Source organism: Typopeltis vanoorti, chromosome 25 (genome assembly GCF_054136105.1).
Source record: "Typopeltis vanoorti isolate ZY-2024b chromosome 25, IOZ_Tvanoo_1.0, whole genome shotgun sequence".
NCBI lineage: Eukaryota > Metazoa > Arthropoda > Arachnida > Uropygi > Thelyphonidae > Typopeltis > Typopeltis vanoorti.
The window spans coordinates 76,191,715-76,209,808 of NC_143573.1; the positions used below are offsets into that span (position 1 = coordinate 76,191,715).

General features: G+C 34.8%; 1 protein-coding gene across 3 annotated transcripts in view; it reads left to right on the forward strand.

Moving 5' to 3' along the window:
• The window catches only part of LOC150092858 (tetratricopeptide repeat protein 17-like), a 191,252-nt gene extending 176,625 nt beyond the window's left edge, over window positions 1-14,627 (forward strand). For all 3 annotated transcript variants that reach the window (XM_090414329.1, XM_090414327.1, XM_090414328.1), the window contains one exon: window positions 9,783-14,627. In XM_090414329.1, coding sequence (XP_090270455.1) covers window positions 9,783-9,982 — 200 coding nt within the window. In that variant the 3' untranslated portion in view covers window positions 9,983-14,627. The remainder of the gene's footprint in view (window positions 1-9,782) is intronic.
• Window positions 14,628-18,094: the final 3,467 nt, after the last annotated feature.

The window sequence follows — 18,094 nt, forward strand, 5'->3', positions numbered from 1 at the left end:
CAAAGTGGCTCTAGCCAGTGAGCTTCAGCCAGCCTTTACAAGTGAGCGTGTTGCTTGGGAAAATTAAGTTAAACCAACTTTTTATGACGATGTTATTGACCAGTTCATGAAGAAGAACTGTAGGGTAGAATTTGTATTCAAGTAGCTAAATTGAAAAAGATAAAATATATCATTTGTAAAATGAATGTTGTATTTGTATGATTAAATGTACATAAAATTCTAAATACAGGTAACCCTCGTATAACGCGGTTTCGATATAACGCAGTCAAAAATTGTAGCAACCCTTGTTGAACGCGGTACTTATACAACACGGTGCCGATAAAAACACGTTCTACAAATTGTAGTAACCCTTTATCTTTTCATATGTTTTTAACCGCGCGACTTAAAAATCAAATTTTATCTTCGTTAAATTTGTGTCTGCCTGTATCCCTCATGTAATTATAAGTAGCGAATTTATATTTGAGGAAATATCCTTTAGCACGCATGTACCTCATTTGTTTACCGTATAAAATGTTTATTGTTGAAAATTGTCCTCGTTTCTGCCAGGAAAGTGCATTAAAAAATCATAAGTGTGTTCATCTCAAGCTGAGCACTTTATTTTCTGGTGGGTTACATACAATATGTAATGCTTTCTTTTTTGTGTAAATGAGTCTTCGGACTCCTTGGAGGTGTCAGGAATAATAATAGTAATGGCCACAGACAGCAACGAAAGGGAAAAACCAACATTGAAAACAAAATTAATTTCTCTCAAAGAAATATATTCAAAATCTTGGATCGGTTGAAAAATGGAGAAAAACCAGGAGTTTTTGCAGGGACTTTGAATTTAAATGAATCAACAATTCGAACAATCAAACAAAATGAGCATAAAATCCGAGAAAGTGTTTATTGCTGGGTCAACGATAAGTGCAAAGCGCGTTGCTCGTGTACGCGATATTCTAATTGAAAAATGGAGAAATCTCTAATGATTTCGATAGAAGATTGCACCTCAAAAGAAAATTCCTATGGATGGAAATCTTATTAAACAAAAAACTCTCAAAGTTTATAAACATTTATAGTGCAGAACAGGTGTTCAATGCGGATGAATCCGGGTTATATTGGAAAAAAGTGCAAAAGCGCACCTATGTTTCGAAAAATGAAAGATCAACTCCTGGATTCAAAGTTTCCAAAGATAGAATTACTCTACTGTTTTGTAGTAATGCATCAGGTGATTACATGACAAAACCAGTGTTTATTAACTAATCCTCAAATCCTCGTGCTATGAAAGATTAAAATATGCACTATTTAATTTTGCCTAAAACATTTATGCATTATGTACAATGAAGTTTAAGTACAATTTGTAATTTTTATACTATGTATTTGTTTCATAGTTTATACGTTTTCTTAACTTACGTGAATTACCTGAATTAAGTAAAAATATTTTTTTTTTTTTTGGATATGTCATTGTTGTTTATATAATTAAAAAAAAAACGATTTCGGAACATTCTATGTGATCTGAGACGCATAACGCAGCATTTCTGCGGAACCTAACATCCGCGTTATACGAGGGTTACCTGTACATAGTTTTAAATGGTCAGTAATTCATTATTTCGCTAATCAGACTTCAATCACACCTCTCATTCCCTGAATGATAACAAGAGCAAGCATGAATTTCAAGACCAGCCTTCGCCCCTGAAGTATTGCTGGATATAACGCCCCACTGACACCATACAACTGTAGCGTTTTGAATAGCTCTTCTCTTGGTATACCTTGTCATATGCCTTTTCCATCTACAAAACTTATATACAGATCTTTGTTATACATTTCCATGACTTCTCAACTATTTGTCGCAAACTGAAAATCTGATCCTGACAGCCTCTATTTGGCCTGAATCGAGCTTGTTCTTCACCAAACTTCTCTTCCGCAATCCTTCTCAACCGTTTCTGAAGTATACTACCATAATTCTTACCAGGAACACTCAGTAGAGAAATTCCTCTGTCATTCTTACGTTTAGTTTTATTTCTCTTTTTATATATGGGTACTATGAGAGCTCTACTCCAATCATCTGGAATTCGTCCCTCTGTCCAGATCCTCTGAACTATGCAGTGCAGCCACTGTAAGACTTTTATACCTCCTTACTTGAGCATTTCTGATCGAATATCATCTACTCCAGCTGCCTTTCCACATTTCAGACTTTTTATGACTTTTTCTACTTCAAGTATGGATAGGTATTCCTGAAGTTTGTCATCACTGCTAGTTTCATTTAGCAATTTTTTGAAGTAATTACTCCATACTTCAAGGATATTTTCTCCAGTTTTTATATCACCTTTATCATCTCTAATTCCTTTTATAGCACTCTTTTCTCCATTTCTGAGCTTCTTCAACAACCTTCAGAATATCTTGCGACCTTCTTGATATTTATTTTCTATGTTCTTACCAAAGTCTTCCCATTACTTTTGTTTAGCTAGTTTTACACGGTGTTTAGCTTTCTTACATTTGTCTCTGTATTCTTTAAGAGCACGAAGCTGACTTATTTGCCAGGAACATTTGATATGTTTTCTTCTTTTCCTTCACTGCCTCTTTAACTTCCTGTGTCCACCATGGATCTGATTTTTCTATCCTTGCAGACAACCTCACCACATGCCTCTCTTGCTGAATCAATCAATGTTTTCTTCAGAGCTTGCCACTGAATCTCCAAGGTTTGATTCCTGTTTTCAAACTCTTTCATTTTTTTCCTGAATAATATTTGTATATTTTAGTCTACAGGTCACATCTAAGAGCTGCTCAATTTTTATTGGCTTTAAAAGTTTCTTACGTGTTCTTCTTTTTCAATATGAAATTCAGTTTCATATTGAAATTGAATAGTGGTAGCATGGTGCAGTTTCCTTGACAAATGAAATAAATGGTGATTACTTCCAATTTCAAATCCTCTGTACACTCTAGTGTACTTGTAATGATGATTAGTTTCACCAAGTGCAACAGACATGAAACATCCGTTTCTGTTTTTGTGTATTCTTTTGGAACAGCATTATTTCAATTTGATTTTCAAGGTAATTTAATCCAAGTTGCATTTATTCCTTATGTTTTTGGAAGACTTCATATTATGATAACGAAATATTTATTTACGCCAAGCTGTATTGCTCAGTGAAAATTGATATCACACTCTAGAACATCCCATGTTCCACTGCTGTGACACATTCTGCACTCGCCGTTATTTGGATGTAAGGATGACTTCAATGTCATTGCTTTATACACTCTCATTGCATGTAGTTACTTCACTGACAGCCTCATTGACTTTTTGCGTAATGTAATCACCACCTTCACATCGAACTTGAATAAATTCACTTCCAAAAAGTATCGCTAACAGAAATCTGAATTTTTAAGAAAAAAATATTGCAATGTCACCTTTTCCCATCCTTTTTACTATGATTAATTGATTTCAGTTGTGTAAGCAGCTTAGGACTGCATAATTTCTAACACTTATTCGTAGTCAGAAAATGAATTAAAAAAAATATGTCATACCCCTACTGTACAGTTGTTAAGCAAGCATAATTAAAATTATGAGAATTCTCTATATTAGCATCCCAAACGCCTCGTTCTTTTCAATTATTCCTTCATCAGTTATTTCCCTAAACAGAATACCAAGATCTGGAATTCTACCAAAAACTTTTCAGACTGGCCTAAAATCAAAAGATAGGTATGTAACTCAACATTATTCCTTCAGTCCATCTCTGAAAAATGTATAGCGAAGTCTAGCATTTCTATCACTATTTGGAATCACGTTTAAAACACTTCAATTTTGGTTTGCGTATCTGAAGTTTGTACGAATTTCCTATTGCAGTAATAAAATGTGGAGTATGGAAAGTGTGGGATCAGAACTGTGGTGCTCTTGGGCTAGTGTGCAGGGAATTAACATTTTCATATATTCAATCTATAGTCTCGTAATATATTCAAGTGGAAAAAAGTCAGACTTTGTGTACAGTGAATCCTGATGTGTACAATAAAGATAATTAGGCATATGCAATTACCCATTTCATTTAATATATATATATAGCAAGAACCAAACTCCAAATTTGGTATATAACGTTCTGTTATTAACATTATGGCTTATGCCTCTGTTAATGAATCGAGCTATGTTTTCTTTATAGATCTGCTAACGTCTGTTTATTTAACAAAGGGAGGAGGCGAAGTCGTTTACTTCTGACTTTTTAAAAGTTAGGGGCAACGAATTCTTACCAATAGCCATCATGGATAGCTGGACCAAGACTATCAATGATTTTAATAGACATCTTAATAGACATAATGCACTTGCCTTATAACCTTAATTGCTTTGGTCATAATTCGAAATGACATCAGACGTGCAGTATACATGAACATTATTAGCAACTATAATTTCATAATTACGCTGACATCTCATAGTCGCTACCGTTATACAGGGTGTTCGGGATAAATTTGACAGTTTCGTAAGGAAAAAGAAAATCTTCTTCGTATCTATTAAATTTAATGAATTGACAAAAAAACATTACAGGCAGAGTTAATTACAATACTATCAACAAGATTTACTCAAAATAACCACCATTAGCATCGATCACAGCTTCAATTCTGCTTCGGAACCTCGAACAAGCTGATGCTACAGTCTCCCTGGGAAGGGCCGCAAAAACTGTTTTAATTTTATCCATTAACTGGGCTTTTGTATTACTGGAAGTGCGATTGGTGTCTTTTTCAACTGCGCCCCATACAAAATAATCCATGGGGTTAAGGTCTGGGGAGTTTGGAGGCCAAACATTTGGACTGGTGAAGTCGTAGAAATTTTCAGACAACCATTTTTGACTTTTCCCAGAGGTGTGGCAAGGGGCCGATTCCTGCTGCCATACATACGGCCTACCATTGCCTACCCTTGTTATCCAGGGCTTGACTACAGTTAGCAACTCCACGAACAAAGCCCGAATTCCAATGCCAGGGTTCTTCAACACCTGTTCCTGCAGATTTGCGAGGAATTCTGCTGTACGAACGCAATCAGATCGTCTGCTAGGGATCTTTCTTCTTGCTACATCCTCGTAGTCACCATTGCAAGGATTGTTTTTACTGTATTCAGGGAGCATTGGGCAGCAGTCGTAATATCCTTATTTTGATGGCGGGCACGAATCATCATGATACAAGTTATTCTCTTCCATGATTCAGGTGGGTTCCAGCTATCCATCCTTTCTGACATCTTGTATGTGAATGAAGAAGGGTCCAAACTTTTAAATGAAGAGAAGTGTGTGTTAATACATGTAACTTACGGGAAAATATAATTAATTATAAATATGTCAAATTTATCCCGAACACCCTGTATATGATTGTCTGAAATAGTGTGAGTTCTGCAGTCCATTTTTGACATGCGGAATTGAAATGCAATTTGCTCATTTCAGAGAGCGACTAACCCAGGAATCGAAGAAAAGCTTACAAAAAAGTTTTCCGAGATGGCAGCTAGAATCGAACTTATAACAGCCTTTTTTGGTCTGTTAGCAGTATAGATGGACATATCATTGCCATATGGCTACACAGGCCTGTGCGTGTGTGTACAAATAATATTAAAATATTTACTGAGTGGCCAGTTCATTAGTTCGTATATCACCCAAGTATCTACAGCTTTCTCAGAGACTGTATAAGTTCAGGCTTGGTATGTAGGCTTCTGGAGAGCTTATGTACTTTATTCAGTTTGAGGTCTTTTGGTTGGAAAGACCTGGTTTCGAATCCCTTCTAGACTTTAAAATCCCTGATAAAGGACTTTTAAATCAATTGAGGGCGAATTAGACGGTCTCATATAAAAGAAGGGTTGGTTTTACCTCCCCAAGACTCAGTTTTATTATTATTATTTTTTTTTTTTTTTATTTATTTTTTTTTATTATTATTTTTTTTTCATGTCGGAATGAGGTAAACTGGCCGAACACATTCAATTTGCACACAATAAAAGGTGATTGTTTCATGCCTCTTTAGATATAGGACTAACCACCTTATTCTAAAATTATGGATGCATAAAAGTGGGTACATCCACAAATACTGGATATTTGAAAGGGGAAAATCGGCTAGTGTAATGAATTCTCCGCCAGCTACACACTTCACGCGAACAGTGGTAGCATGGTGCAGTTTTTCCTTGACACATAAGTCTCCTGTTATGTGAAACATTGAATGATGCAGAGATTTTTCGTAGTTCAGTCGATATCAACGTTGCGCTTTGGTTGGAGAGACCTCGGTTCAAATCCTCTCTCGGATACGAAGAACTTTATAAAGGCTTTACGACTTAAGTTAGCCGGTCTCGTACAGAATTTCCTCTCTAAACTTGGGTTTTTCATCCGAGAATACAGGGGACCAGTTCAGAGTATCACAGGTAGTTAAGCAAGCATAATACTTGCCTTATAACCTTAGTTGCTTTGGTCATAATTCGAAACGACGTGCAGTATACTTGAACATTATTATCAACCATAATTTCATGCTCAAAGTTATTCATCTGGTAATATGTAGTGCAGCACGATAATATTAAGGAATGATTTAAGAGAATGACGGTAACTTTTTAATAAATTTATTGCAGTGTCCTGTCTGTCCCTTGCTTACCACCTTAATTTGGGGGATGACGGATGAGATAGAATGAAATGTATTCCTATTCTTAAAGCTAAAAGTAGCACTACTTCGTGTTATGTAGATGTATATCGAATAAAGGTTATCGATACACCTACCTTATTAAATGGATGCCCTAGTTCAATGTGTTTGTTTCCAGACGTAGAATCTCCAAGTTAAAAAAAAAAAAAAAAAAGTTAAATCAAGATATAAAGATTTGCTCACGTACATAAGGCAGCGCAAGAAAAAGCAAGTATTGAACTTCGACGCCCCCCCCCCCCTCCTCAGTACACGCGGTATGAGATATGCCGTTTGACTGCATGCATATTAATAGAAAAGCACGTATAGAGTCTATGGCATTAGCTGTGGCAATGGTGTTGACGTTGGAAAAAAAAGTCGTTTATTTTTGCGCATTATTTTTGTTCATACGGAATTGGTAGAGCAAATGGTCCAAGCTTTGTGAGCAGTTTATTTATCGTTTCTGTAAGCGGGCCCCAAGCAATAGTGTCATCACTGCCTTAATCGAGAGGTCCAGCAGATGTCTGAACCCCTGTTCTCCAAGATGAAAGAGAACCTTCGCATGCGCTACGAAACCTATCTTGAAAGACAAGGTGCCCAATTGCGCGTAATCTACGTCGTTAATGCTTTATTCGATCAAGATTCCACCGATAGTTGTGGATGTACATATCATCAGGTGTAAACATACGTTTCTTTGTTAATAAACCCATTTACTCGACAGCATATATCGTTGTAGTTATTCGGTACTTTTTTTTTTGCGTCATACTGTTCTAATCAATTTCACGTTGTTGACTTGTCTGCAATAGTCACAGGAATGCAGTTAAAGACTATCCGTAATATAGCAAAAACTGATATTAGTAACTGACACACAAGCACTCACAAAATCCTGACAGTCATAGTTATGGAGATAGGTTATGTACCTTCATTACTAAAATTATGTTTATAAAATTCCATGTTCCTAGTCCTCCATAGTGCAGCATTTTATTCGAATGGCCTTTGAATAAAATGACCTGCTTTCGATTCCCATCCAAACATTCTGCAGGAGGAATATCCATAAAGGAGTTTCAAGGAAAGGATTAGAAAATGTTCTGTTTAGATCTTTTTCTTCCACAATTGCAAATTTTTCATCTATAGGACTAAATTGGCACATCCCTAATAAAAGAGAGCACATGCAGTTTATACCATTGCGATGAACCCAGTATACTTCCCAGTTAGTCATAATTTCCTGCTTTGTAGTTCAGCATGTAACCTTTCCTAAATGGAATATTCATAAACTTAGTCACTTCCAAAGTGAATACCACATGATCACTGTCACCAACTTGAGGCAGAATAGTTACGTATTTTACTGAATTACTCTTTGACACTATCATCAAATCTAACACTCTTTGACGTCAAGTTCCTTCTGTTGCATGCCTTGAAGAAATTGTCTCGCAACAGCTCAATTAATTCAGTTTCATTCTTCTCATGAGATTCTACTGCTACCCAATCAATGTTTGTATAATTAAAGTCTCCCATTATGATTACTCTTTCGCGCCCATCGTCTTTATTTGGTTATGCATTTCTTCATCACTAGCAACCGATCCACCAGGTGTGTAACAACACCCGTCTATGTATTTGATCTTGTTAGATTCCACCTCACAGAGGATGGTTTCAAACTCATTGCCACATGAAAAATGTGGCAAATGAAAATAATGATTAATAAGATATAATCTAATATTTTACAGATATGTTAAAACAATGTTCTTTGTTAACTGCACCTTATAAGACCGCAATATATTTATTCTCTATGTTTTCGTGACTTATACTTGATGTTTAAAGGATGTAATTCCCAATATTTTTGATTTGCGATTCATGATGTCTGGAATAGTGTGGTGTGAATTCTCTTAAGTTTATTTCATTTTTTGTCAACGTAAATTAACTGATAAGCAACAGTTATACATGTGAAAAACATTATGTTTTAATGTCAATTTTATGTTAATTTTGTAGTAACCGTGAGTGAATGTAAGAAGTTCTGGCATGACTTTAAATCAACTTGCACAAAACAAATGAGGTATAAATGCAGTACAACATTGGAACGTAGGAAAAAAATAACCGCTTCATTTTATTATTTTTTTTATTAATCAGCTGATTTTATTATTATTATTATTATTATTATTATTATTATTATATTTATTTATTTAACAGAATTCACAGTCAAATATTAATAATAAATTCAATAATAAAATCTTTGATAGGCAAATGAGTTCAATTCAATTCTTATCCAAAGACCTAGGAATCGACTAGAAATTGTCGTAAAATTTGAGATGTCCCCTAAAAGTGCTGTTCTCTGGAGTTGAGATGATGTTATATCTGGGAGGCTCAACTTTTCCACGTGTTTCATAAATGTTCTTGATATTGTAGCACCTTCTATGACATTTGGAACTGTTGTTGATTTCTTGCCCCAAAGTCGTTAAATTTCAATCTCCAGATCCCTATACATGTACTTGTTAGTTTTTCCTACACATTTCTTATACTCTACTATCCCTTGTTATGGATACACCATTAAACCACACATGTTGTTGTTCGAGTACAGTGATGTCTGGCATATTATGTCCAAGATGTCTATCTATCTGAATTTTAAAGTCCCATAATATCTTGGCATTTTCATTTTCAATAACAACTCTCCGTCTCCACCATTTAATCCAGTAACTACACAGAACCGCTACCACCGTCATCTACACACAACGCCTTCTACTGCCCACCACCACTAATATTTTTGTCTGTAAATTGCGAGTGTTCTCAAGGCTGATTTGCCTATACTTCCTATTTAAGAAAGTGGAAAGTAGTTCATAATGCTAATAAGTAAAACAATCTTTAAACAATATTTTTGAAGTAAAATATTAATAGTCTTTAAATAGATCATGTGTTCGTCATTTCATAATCTGACTAAGATGGGACGAGGTTGCTTTGTTGAGGTACTATTTGCGTTTTCTTTGGAAGAATATAACTGGATTTTCTTGTGGAAAAGAATATATATCTTCCACTCTTTAATGACGTCTAAGAAAATGCCAAAAGAAAATATTAATGAGTATTAATATTAGAATCATCGATCATTATATAATATTAATACAGTAATTAATAACTTTTTGATGCTTGCATATTAACTGTGTTCAGTAGATAAAATGTTATTATTATTAATTTATTTTTCTTAGGACAAGACTGTTTCCAATTTGAACAAAATGGACACACGGTGCTAAGCTGCAACATGCGAAGAGAAGCTTATCATCAAGGAGCTCAGGCACAGGTGGACTTAAGCTTAAACCTTCAGTTGATTCAAGCCGTGGAATCTCGTGCTGGGCGACTTGGTCAGAAAATGGCAGCAAAGGTGGCAGATCAGTGTCAACGCTCATAATTTTCGAAATTATATATAAATAAGATATAGTGCAGTTTCTGTGATTTCGAGCGTGGAAAGTAAAAGTGTAATTTTAAAATTTCAGTTAACAATATACGAGATCGTTTCGTGAGAAGCTGGGAAAAGTAATAAAAGCGGAGGAGATGACGAAAGATAGGAACAGAGAGAGCAACTATTTTTGAAGAATTTCAATGACTCGTTTGTGAAGTATCTTATATATTGTGAATACTTCAAAACTAAAATCGTTAATATCAGCAAATTATCCATAATGTTCAGGATTATAGAATGTCTATTCACTGAAAGTATAAGACATTTTAGTTGCCTATAATACTGAGATGTCGCTTCCCTCATTTATTATTATTTTTTTCAATAATTATTTCCATTTGAAAATCAGCTAATGTTATGAATAATGCTTTTTCATCTAGAAAATGAAGCATGGAGTTACTTTCCCCTAAAACGCAATATATTCTTTTCAGTATAGTTTTTATAGCGCCTTTTTTCTGTCATACTGATTAACTAAATAAATATATTTATAAAAAATTAACATAAAAAAGAGAAAAAAAAACTTCAGTACTTAACGTAGCATGCGTTGACAATAAATTTTATCTTCCCCTAATGAAAAAAGTACAGAAATATGTGCTAACTGTAAGAGAATGTATTTCTAAGGATAATGCATTTAGCTGAATTATTTGCTTTCCTCTTTATGATTTTTTAACACTTCTAAATTTCATCCTGATGTTTGCATTCTTTCTGATCAACAAATCAGATTTGATAATGCCATTAACGGTCTCGGAATGTCACAGGGGCTTAGTATTAAAGTTAATCAAAATTTATTATTAAATGTTTGCTTTTATATTAAATAAGCTATAATAGGCAGAAATGTATATCACTTTTGGTGAATATTCATTTAAATTGGAGAACCACCACATTTTATCATAATGAAATAGTTGTGATTATCAATCCAATGGAGTAGACGCTTGTGACTTGCAAATCATTTACGATCTTATCGGGTATCATAATAACCAAAGGGAACCAGCTTCTATAAAAATAACTCCTGTAGGTATCGATTTACCTCATTAAGAAAGTGCAGTGCTTAGTCTGTTATATAAGCTCATAAGGTCGCGAAAGAAAACAAAAACGACCAAAAATGCAACTAAGAAAAAGGTAACGAATCTCTTTCTTCAAAAAGAAAGAGGTAACGAATTACTTTTGATCCCCCAATACGATATTTGCATTGTTTAAATTAAATCATTAAGGAAGATGAACTTTGTAAAGAAAATACATCAATTAATTTTCAAAGGCATTCTTTTACCATTTTATATGCGAATATACACAATGCTCAAATAAGAAAATTCCAATTTCCATGCTTTGAAAAGCGAACGTTCCTATCATCTCTCAGATTTCGCTCTGTTAATGACATACGGGTTGATTTATAGTAGGATAGGTAAAGAAAGACATACAGGAAGATCTCTTATCCGTTTTGACAACAATCTTATCCCTATTATAGGCAGTAAAATACATATTAAAGAGATAATGACAATCCTGTGCTTAAAATTTATGAAATATGGGCTATTTTTCATATATCTGTCAAACTTTTTTTTTTTAATTTTTTTTTTACTTGGCATATTTTATGCAATAAAAATGTTTGCTGGTTTATAAAGCTGATTTTTTTTAAATAGTTTACTCCTCCCCATGCCGTTTATATTTGCCGTTTATAAGTGAAGCTTCACTTTTAGCAACGATTTCAAAAGCACCGCATTTCTCTATACTTACAAACGAAATGGCGACTGATGCAGAAAACGATGGTTTGGTCTGGAGGATTGGATATTCATGTATCAACTGAGGAGCTCATTCTCAGACAGCTGGTTATACCTTCCAACGTGAGTGTCTGCTTTAATTTAGTTCGTGGGATCTGTTCCATTCTCTCCCACCCCTCAACGCTATTGAGAAAAAATGTTTCGACATGAATCAACCGTAAGCTAGGATTGATGCCAATGTTGGTGATTAAACACTTGGGAACAAATAGTGCAGTTAAAGAAAATGCATTTGGTTTGTTGGTTTCGTTTAACTGTGGGCAAAACAAATGCTATGAGGCCATATAATTGTCTGTTAATTGTTATACCACCCGCCTTTTTGCATATTCTGTGGGATGAAAAATTTTCGAAAGGAAATCCTGCCACTATCTTGTGAGATTGGATTTAGGTTCATTTATAAAACATATTGTTTCCTAGTTAGGGTTCACACCCGGATCTTTCCAGCCGAAGGACAAAGTATTCACGCAGTCTCTCAACTGCTACGGAAGATAAAATTTACGTGCCTGGTATTACCACTCTAACTACAGGGTGTCCACGAATGTTTACACTGATTATAATATATTATAACTCTTCAGTGGATACTTGAAATGGAACACAAAGTTAGGCTTCAATGCATAGCATATATAGAAAAAAAAAGTCAATGAACAACTTCAACATGTGCACCGCCGGTAACACGTAAAATATCCAAGCGGTAATCAATAGCACGCCACACACTCTCCAACATTTGTTATGTGACTCTTTCAACTGCATTTCTGATGCGCTGTCGCAAGGTCACAAGTTCTGGAACTGGTGTTGCATAAACAAGATCCTTAACATACCCCCAAAGAAAAAAGTCTAGGGTGTAACGTCCGGTGACCTCGGGGGCCATGGGATTGGACCATCTCTGCCAATCCAGCGATTCGGGAATTCTCGATTAAGACGATTGCAAACATCACGAGACCAATGAGGGGGGAAGGGAGGCTCCGTCCTGTTGAAAGATAACTTTTGGTTGCATCTCCTGTACCTGGGGAATGGCATAATTATTGAGCATGTCCATTAATTTCTTTTTCAAGAAAGAAGAAAGGGCCAATCACTCGATCATGCATTAGTCCACGCCACACATTGAGTTTTGGACTAGCTCCAATGTGTTCTCTTATGGCATGTGAGTTTTCAGATCCCCCAGATCCTTACATTATGTCTGTTGACTACTCCATTCAAGTGAAATGTTGCCTCATCAGAGAAACAAACACGCTGCAAAAAATCATTATCCTCATCGATGCGGTTCAAAATGAGGTTAGCAAATGGACTTCATGCCTTGGACGATCATCTGGCTTTATCTCCTGGAAAATTTGGACTTTGTACGCAAACAATTACAAACGTTTGCGTACCACTTTGTGGACTGTACTAGAACAATAAGTTCTAGTGAAGCTCTTCTGATTGACTTCTGCGGTGACCGGGTGAAGGCAGTTTGAACTACCTTAACTGTCTCCTCGGAAATCGATGGTCTGCCACTGCTTGTACTCTTATGAACTGACCTGTTTCTAAAAACTTTGTCTTTCGCGACTTAATGAGCTTGACATCAGGTGGGTTCTTTCCATACTGTGCCCTAAACATTCGCTGCACTGTAACTGGAGATTTTGTTTCTGCTAGCCACAGAATACATTGGGCTTTTTCCTGTACTGAAGCCATTTTTAAAGAAAATCAGCAGCAGCGCTCCTGGTGGCAAAAGCAGTATCCTGAAGATACCAGTATGGAAACTTTGTGAGTGCCCAAGTTTACCTTCAACAAAATTTATTCAGTTAGTTTCATTGTTAAAATATTATAGCCAGTTGAAATCAGGGTAATCATTTGTAGATATCCTGTATAATATACTATAAACTGTAATACCAGTGTATAATAATGTCATTTTTAAAGAATTAAGTTATTTTAAGAATTAGTAAAATTAGGTTCATTTCACATATATAGTGATTAATTACAGTTTCGGGTTTTCATTACAAACAAACTGTATGAATTAGAATTTCACTTTGCTTGATAAGATTTACTGACTTAATTTGTAAAATAAAACACTATTTAACTAACACATAAATCTCTTCGGTTTTTCAGCAGACATTGATAGCAGTGCCCTCTCGTGGAAAAATGTGAGAAATTTGTTACAAATCTGAGTGTGATGAGTAACAATAGCTTATTAAATAATATATTTTTGCTTGAATTACACAACGCGCTTCTTAATCTTCATTATCCTTCTTTCATGAAAGAAGAAATATAGCAAATATTTATTTTTTCTGGGGAAAAAAACGTTGATTTTGGACTTGCATGTAAATAATGGTGTTTATAATGTTACTGACTGAAACGAAATTCGGCTAACTATATATATTAATTTCGACACGTGCATTTTGCGAAATAATTATATTATCGGATGTTTTGCAAGTCATAAGTGCATCGAAACTTCGAGCTTTATGATAATCCTTCACTCTAATATGTATCATTAAATATTCTAAAGGAGGCAGCATTGTGTCTTCGAGGCTAATTTTAGTTATCTGAAGGCTTTGTGCAATAAAAATGAAGCTTCCTCATTTAGAAAATCAAGATGTGAGCAACGCACCAATTAATTTTAGTGTCTGACGGGATTCCTATTGACGTTTTTGAACCGTTTGCATTTTATAAAGTTCATATAAACTGTACTGCAAAACTGATGTTTCTTATCAGCTTTTAAAAAGTGCTATTGAAAGATTTAAGGAGTTGTTCTTGTCGCACATCACCCAAACTTGTTGAACTGAAATGCGCACTGCACACTTTTGTCTGTATTCAGCACTGTTATATCATCAATAAAGATGTGGAACTGTGGCACTGCATCCTGTTGTCTCTTCTATGCACAGCAAGTGTCCGTTATACAAATTAAGTTACACAAACACTCCAGTACACAATCTTTCCAAGCATGGACACTACTGCACATTGCACAAAACAGATCCATTTTCCTTATCCCAAACTGTGTTTTCTGTGTTTAAATATATCAGGTAAGACACTTTGTTATGGACTGATGTTTATCGAGGGAAAATTGAATTAGCGAATGAATGTACGTTTATGTATATTAGCTAGCTTCTCTAACTAATTGGTGACGTAGTTCATAAAATATAAAACAATGCGACCTCGGTAATCAGAACTAGTTGAGGCAAAAGTGTGTCTAAATCACTAAAGCGTTACAATTACTTATTTCTGTTTTGGAAAATCGTACATTTTTAGATAAACTTTGATAAACCTCTTTATTATAATGCATTATAGGTGCGATGAAACTTGGACAACTTAAAATATGTATTGGTTTACATTTTACTAAACTATACACCCCTCTTTTTTCCCCTTTTCTTTGTTCTTTTATTTGTTTCTTACATACATTCTTAAGCAGCCCAAGGACTAAAAGAATCTTCTAAATGAGTACTATATTTTCTTTTGCTTACTCTAAGCAAGTATTGCTTGAACTTTAAATTGCTTGTAGATTTGTCACTTCCAAATTCCTTCTAGCAATCTATAGCGTTTTCTTCGTTTTCATGTCCTTGAAATATCAACAATCTCTGATACTCTCTCTCTAAGTTACTTAACTTATCTTAAAGAAAAAGTAACAAATAAAAATAAAATAACTTGCCAGCACTCGTGAGTGTTATAGTGGCAAACTGACGATTGAAGTTAGCTATGAAATAACGAGAGTTACAGTTAACGTGGGTTCTGATTACCAAAGTTGCGCGATATGTATAAAACAATACACAAAATTGATTTTATAATTGGTGATTTAAAAGAGAATAAGTAAAATTGATTTACTCAGTTACCTATTAAGTTGTATAAGTTTTGCCCAAATTTAGCTGATTTTCACTTAGTATGATAATAACTTTGATTGTCATAAATCAGAACAGCTGTAAATTAAATACGGATTGCGTATGAAATTCAGCATCAAGTCACTCAGCAGTACAAGAAAATAATAATATAATTCTTGTTTTCATCTACTCTCTTAGGTTATAACTAGTACTCCATTCAGATCACTCACATTTTATCTTCCCCTTGACTTGCGTGTTGGTCTCCATTGACCTTTGGCTATTTATACTCTTACTGGAACTATTTTTGATGTTGCTGACCTGTTGTTGTTTCTTCTTTTTGGTTCTTTGTCTTCTTTGCTGAAAAAATACATCGATAAAAGGGTTTTCTGTTATTCAGATGTCTTCTTGATGCTCTGTTAGTTCTTTTCAATCGTATCTCTATCTGCAGCTGTTACTAATGGTGTTTCACATAATGGTGTTAAGCTTAAGAAGAAATCATTGGCAAAGAGGCATACTATAACTGGCTTTGAAACCACATTACGATGATGTGATTTTATAATTATTTTTGCAAATTAATAATTTGATTTAATGTATTCAATTCCTTTTGTTAATATTAAGTTCGTATCACCCACAAACGGTTGCAGTATTCTATGTTCGTACATTAGTACTGTGGACGGACTAAGAATTAAATAATCCGAAAACTCTTCTCTAGACATCAAACGTCGAACCTTTGCGCGCACATCAAGAAACTCCTCTTGGCAATAGTAATGTGATTAATAATATAGATACATTTCTTTCAGAAAAAATTATAAAATAAGACCTATGAATGAGAAAAAAAAGCCTATTAGGTCTTTTTTGTTCGTTTTTCATGTTAATGATTTTCCTTCCTGATCATATCATGACATCTTCAAAAGTATCATGATTGGTTTCCTAGTAATGTTTTTCTTCTAGTATACTCGTTTACATTGTAATGCATTTTCTACATACTCTGGGTTCATACATACAGTATGCTGGTGACACAATAACTTACATAAACAATACTGTGGTAAATGTTTTCTGTTAATTAAAAATCGTTCGTTTGGCAAACTTTCTTACTTGCAAAATATATGGATTTTTTAGTTGCCATTACATAGTTTTTAATTAATTTTTTACATGTTGGTTAGATAATTTTGTATTCGGGGTATTCTTATGTTGAATTTCTTGAACAGTATTTCTTGACAAAGAAAAGAAAAAGAAAAAAATAACGACTAGTAGTTGATACTGATTTGCACCTCCTAAAACTGCTTCTAAGCAACTCTTCCAACAATATCACAATCTCACAAGTGAAAGGAATGAGTTCCAGACCAACATCCGAAGTATAACGATGTATGCATGCATATTTTCAATGGGATTCAAGTCAAGAACTGTACCGTCTCGATCAAGACCCACAAGAGAGAGAGGGGAGGGAAGCGGTATAAAGTATACCCCGGCACGATGATCAGGAATGGGGCCTAGGACCCAGCTATGTTGCGTGTGTTTCTGTCTTTCTTGGTGGTATCATTATTAGCTTATTAATAATGGCACGGTAAAAGATTTCTCCGACATGTGTGTACGAACCATGGGAATGCCAGGTATATTACACTCACGAAAAAGTAAAATCCCTATAACAATGTTCTGATATATAAGGGGAGAGGGTGAATAATGGGTTACGCAAGCTGGGAATCATGATCTAGAAACTAGATTATATTAAAATTATTTTATAGCAACTAATCTTGTTATTAGATTGACTCCAATTTGCTATGTCTATATATCATTATACGTGGCTTGAACTGTTTTTATATTCATGTCGTATCTCATTTCTCAGCTGTTTGTTCATACATTAAACGGTGCCGCATAAATCTGCAGCCATTGGATGACTCTTTATTGGATAAAACACATAAGATGATCTTATTTGGCTATCATTACGACCAAACGAACTAAAGCTGTGAGGCCAATGCCATATATCTCTTAGATGTGGTGCCGACTGCCTGTTTTGCTGGATGAAGAACTTTTCACGAGCCAAATGAAATCGACTAGCACATCTTCAGTTCGATATTCTCATATAAGTTCCTCGCGTCCTAGATAGGATTCGAACCTAATATATCTTCCGACAGGAAGGACAAACGTTGCATCGTTTTGCAACTGCATCATGTTGGTGCTTGGAAAAAATGAGTTACCGTGCTCGCCATCGTCGTAAAATAGTGAAAGTTACTTCATAACTGCAGTTTATAGTCTGCACTAATAACAGTTACTCTGCACTTGACGCAATCGCCGTAACTTTTAACTACTGATCTGCATAGAGGGAGTCTGTAAGACTCATTAACATCCGAAGAATATATATCAGTATTTTTCGGATGTTCGCCCAGAATCCATTTCTTCAAATTAGAGTATTGATTTTAAAGGGAAAACGTTGAAGAAATTCCGAGATATTGCACAGTAAAGTGTAAATAATGTCAGATTTTTGGATTTATTGTCATTTCAGCTTGCGTACAACGACC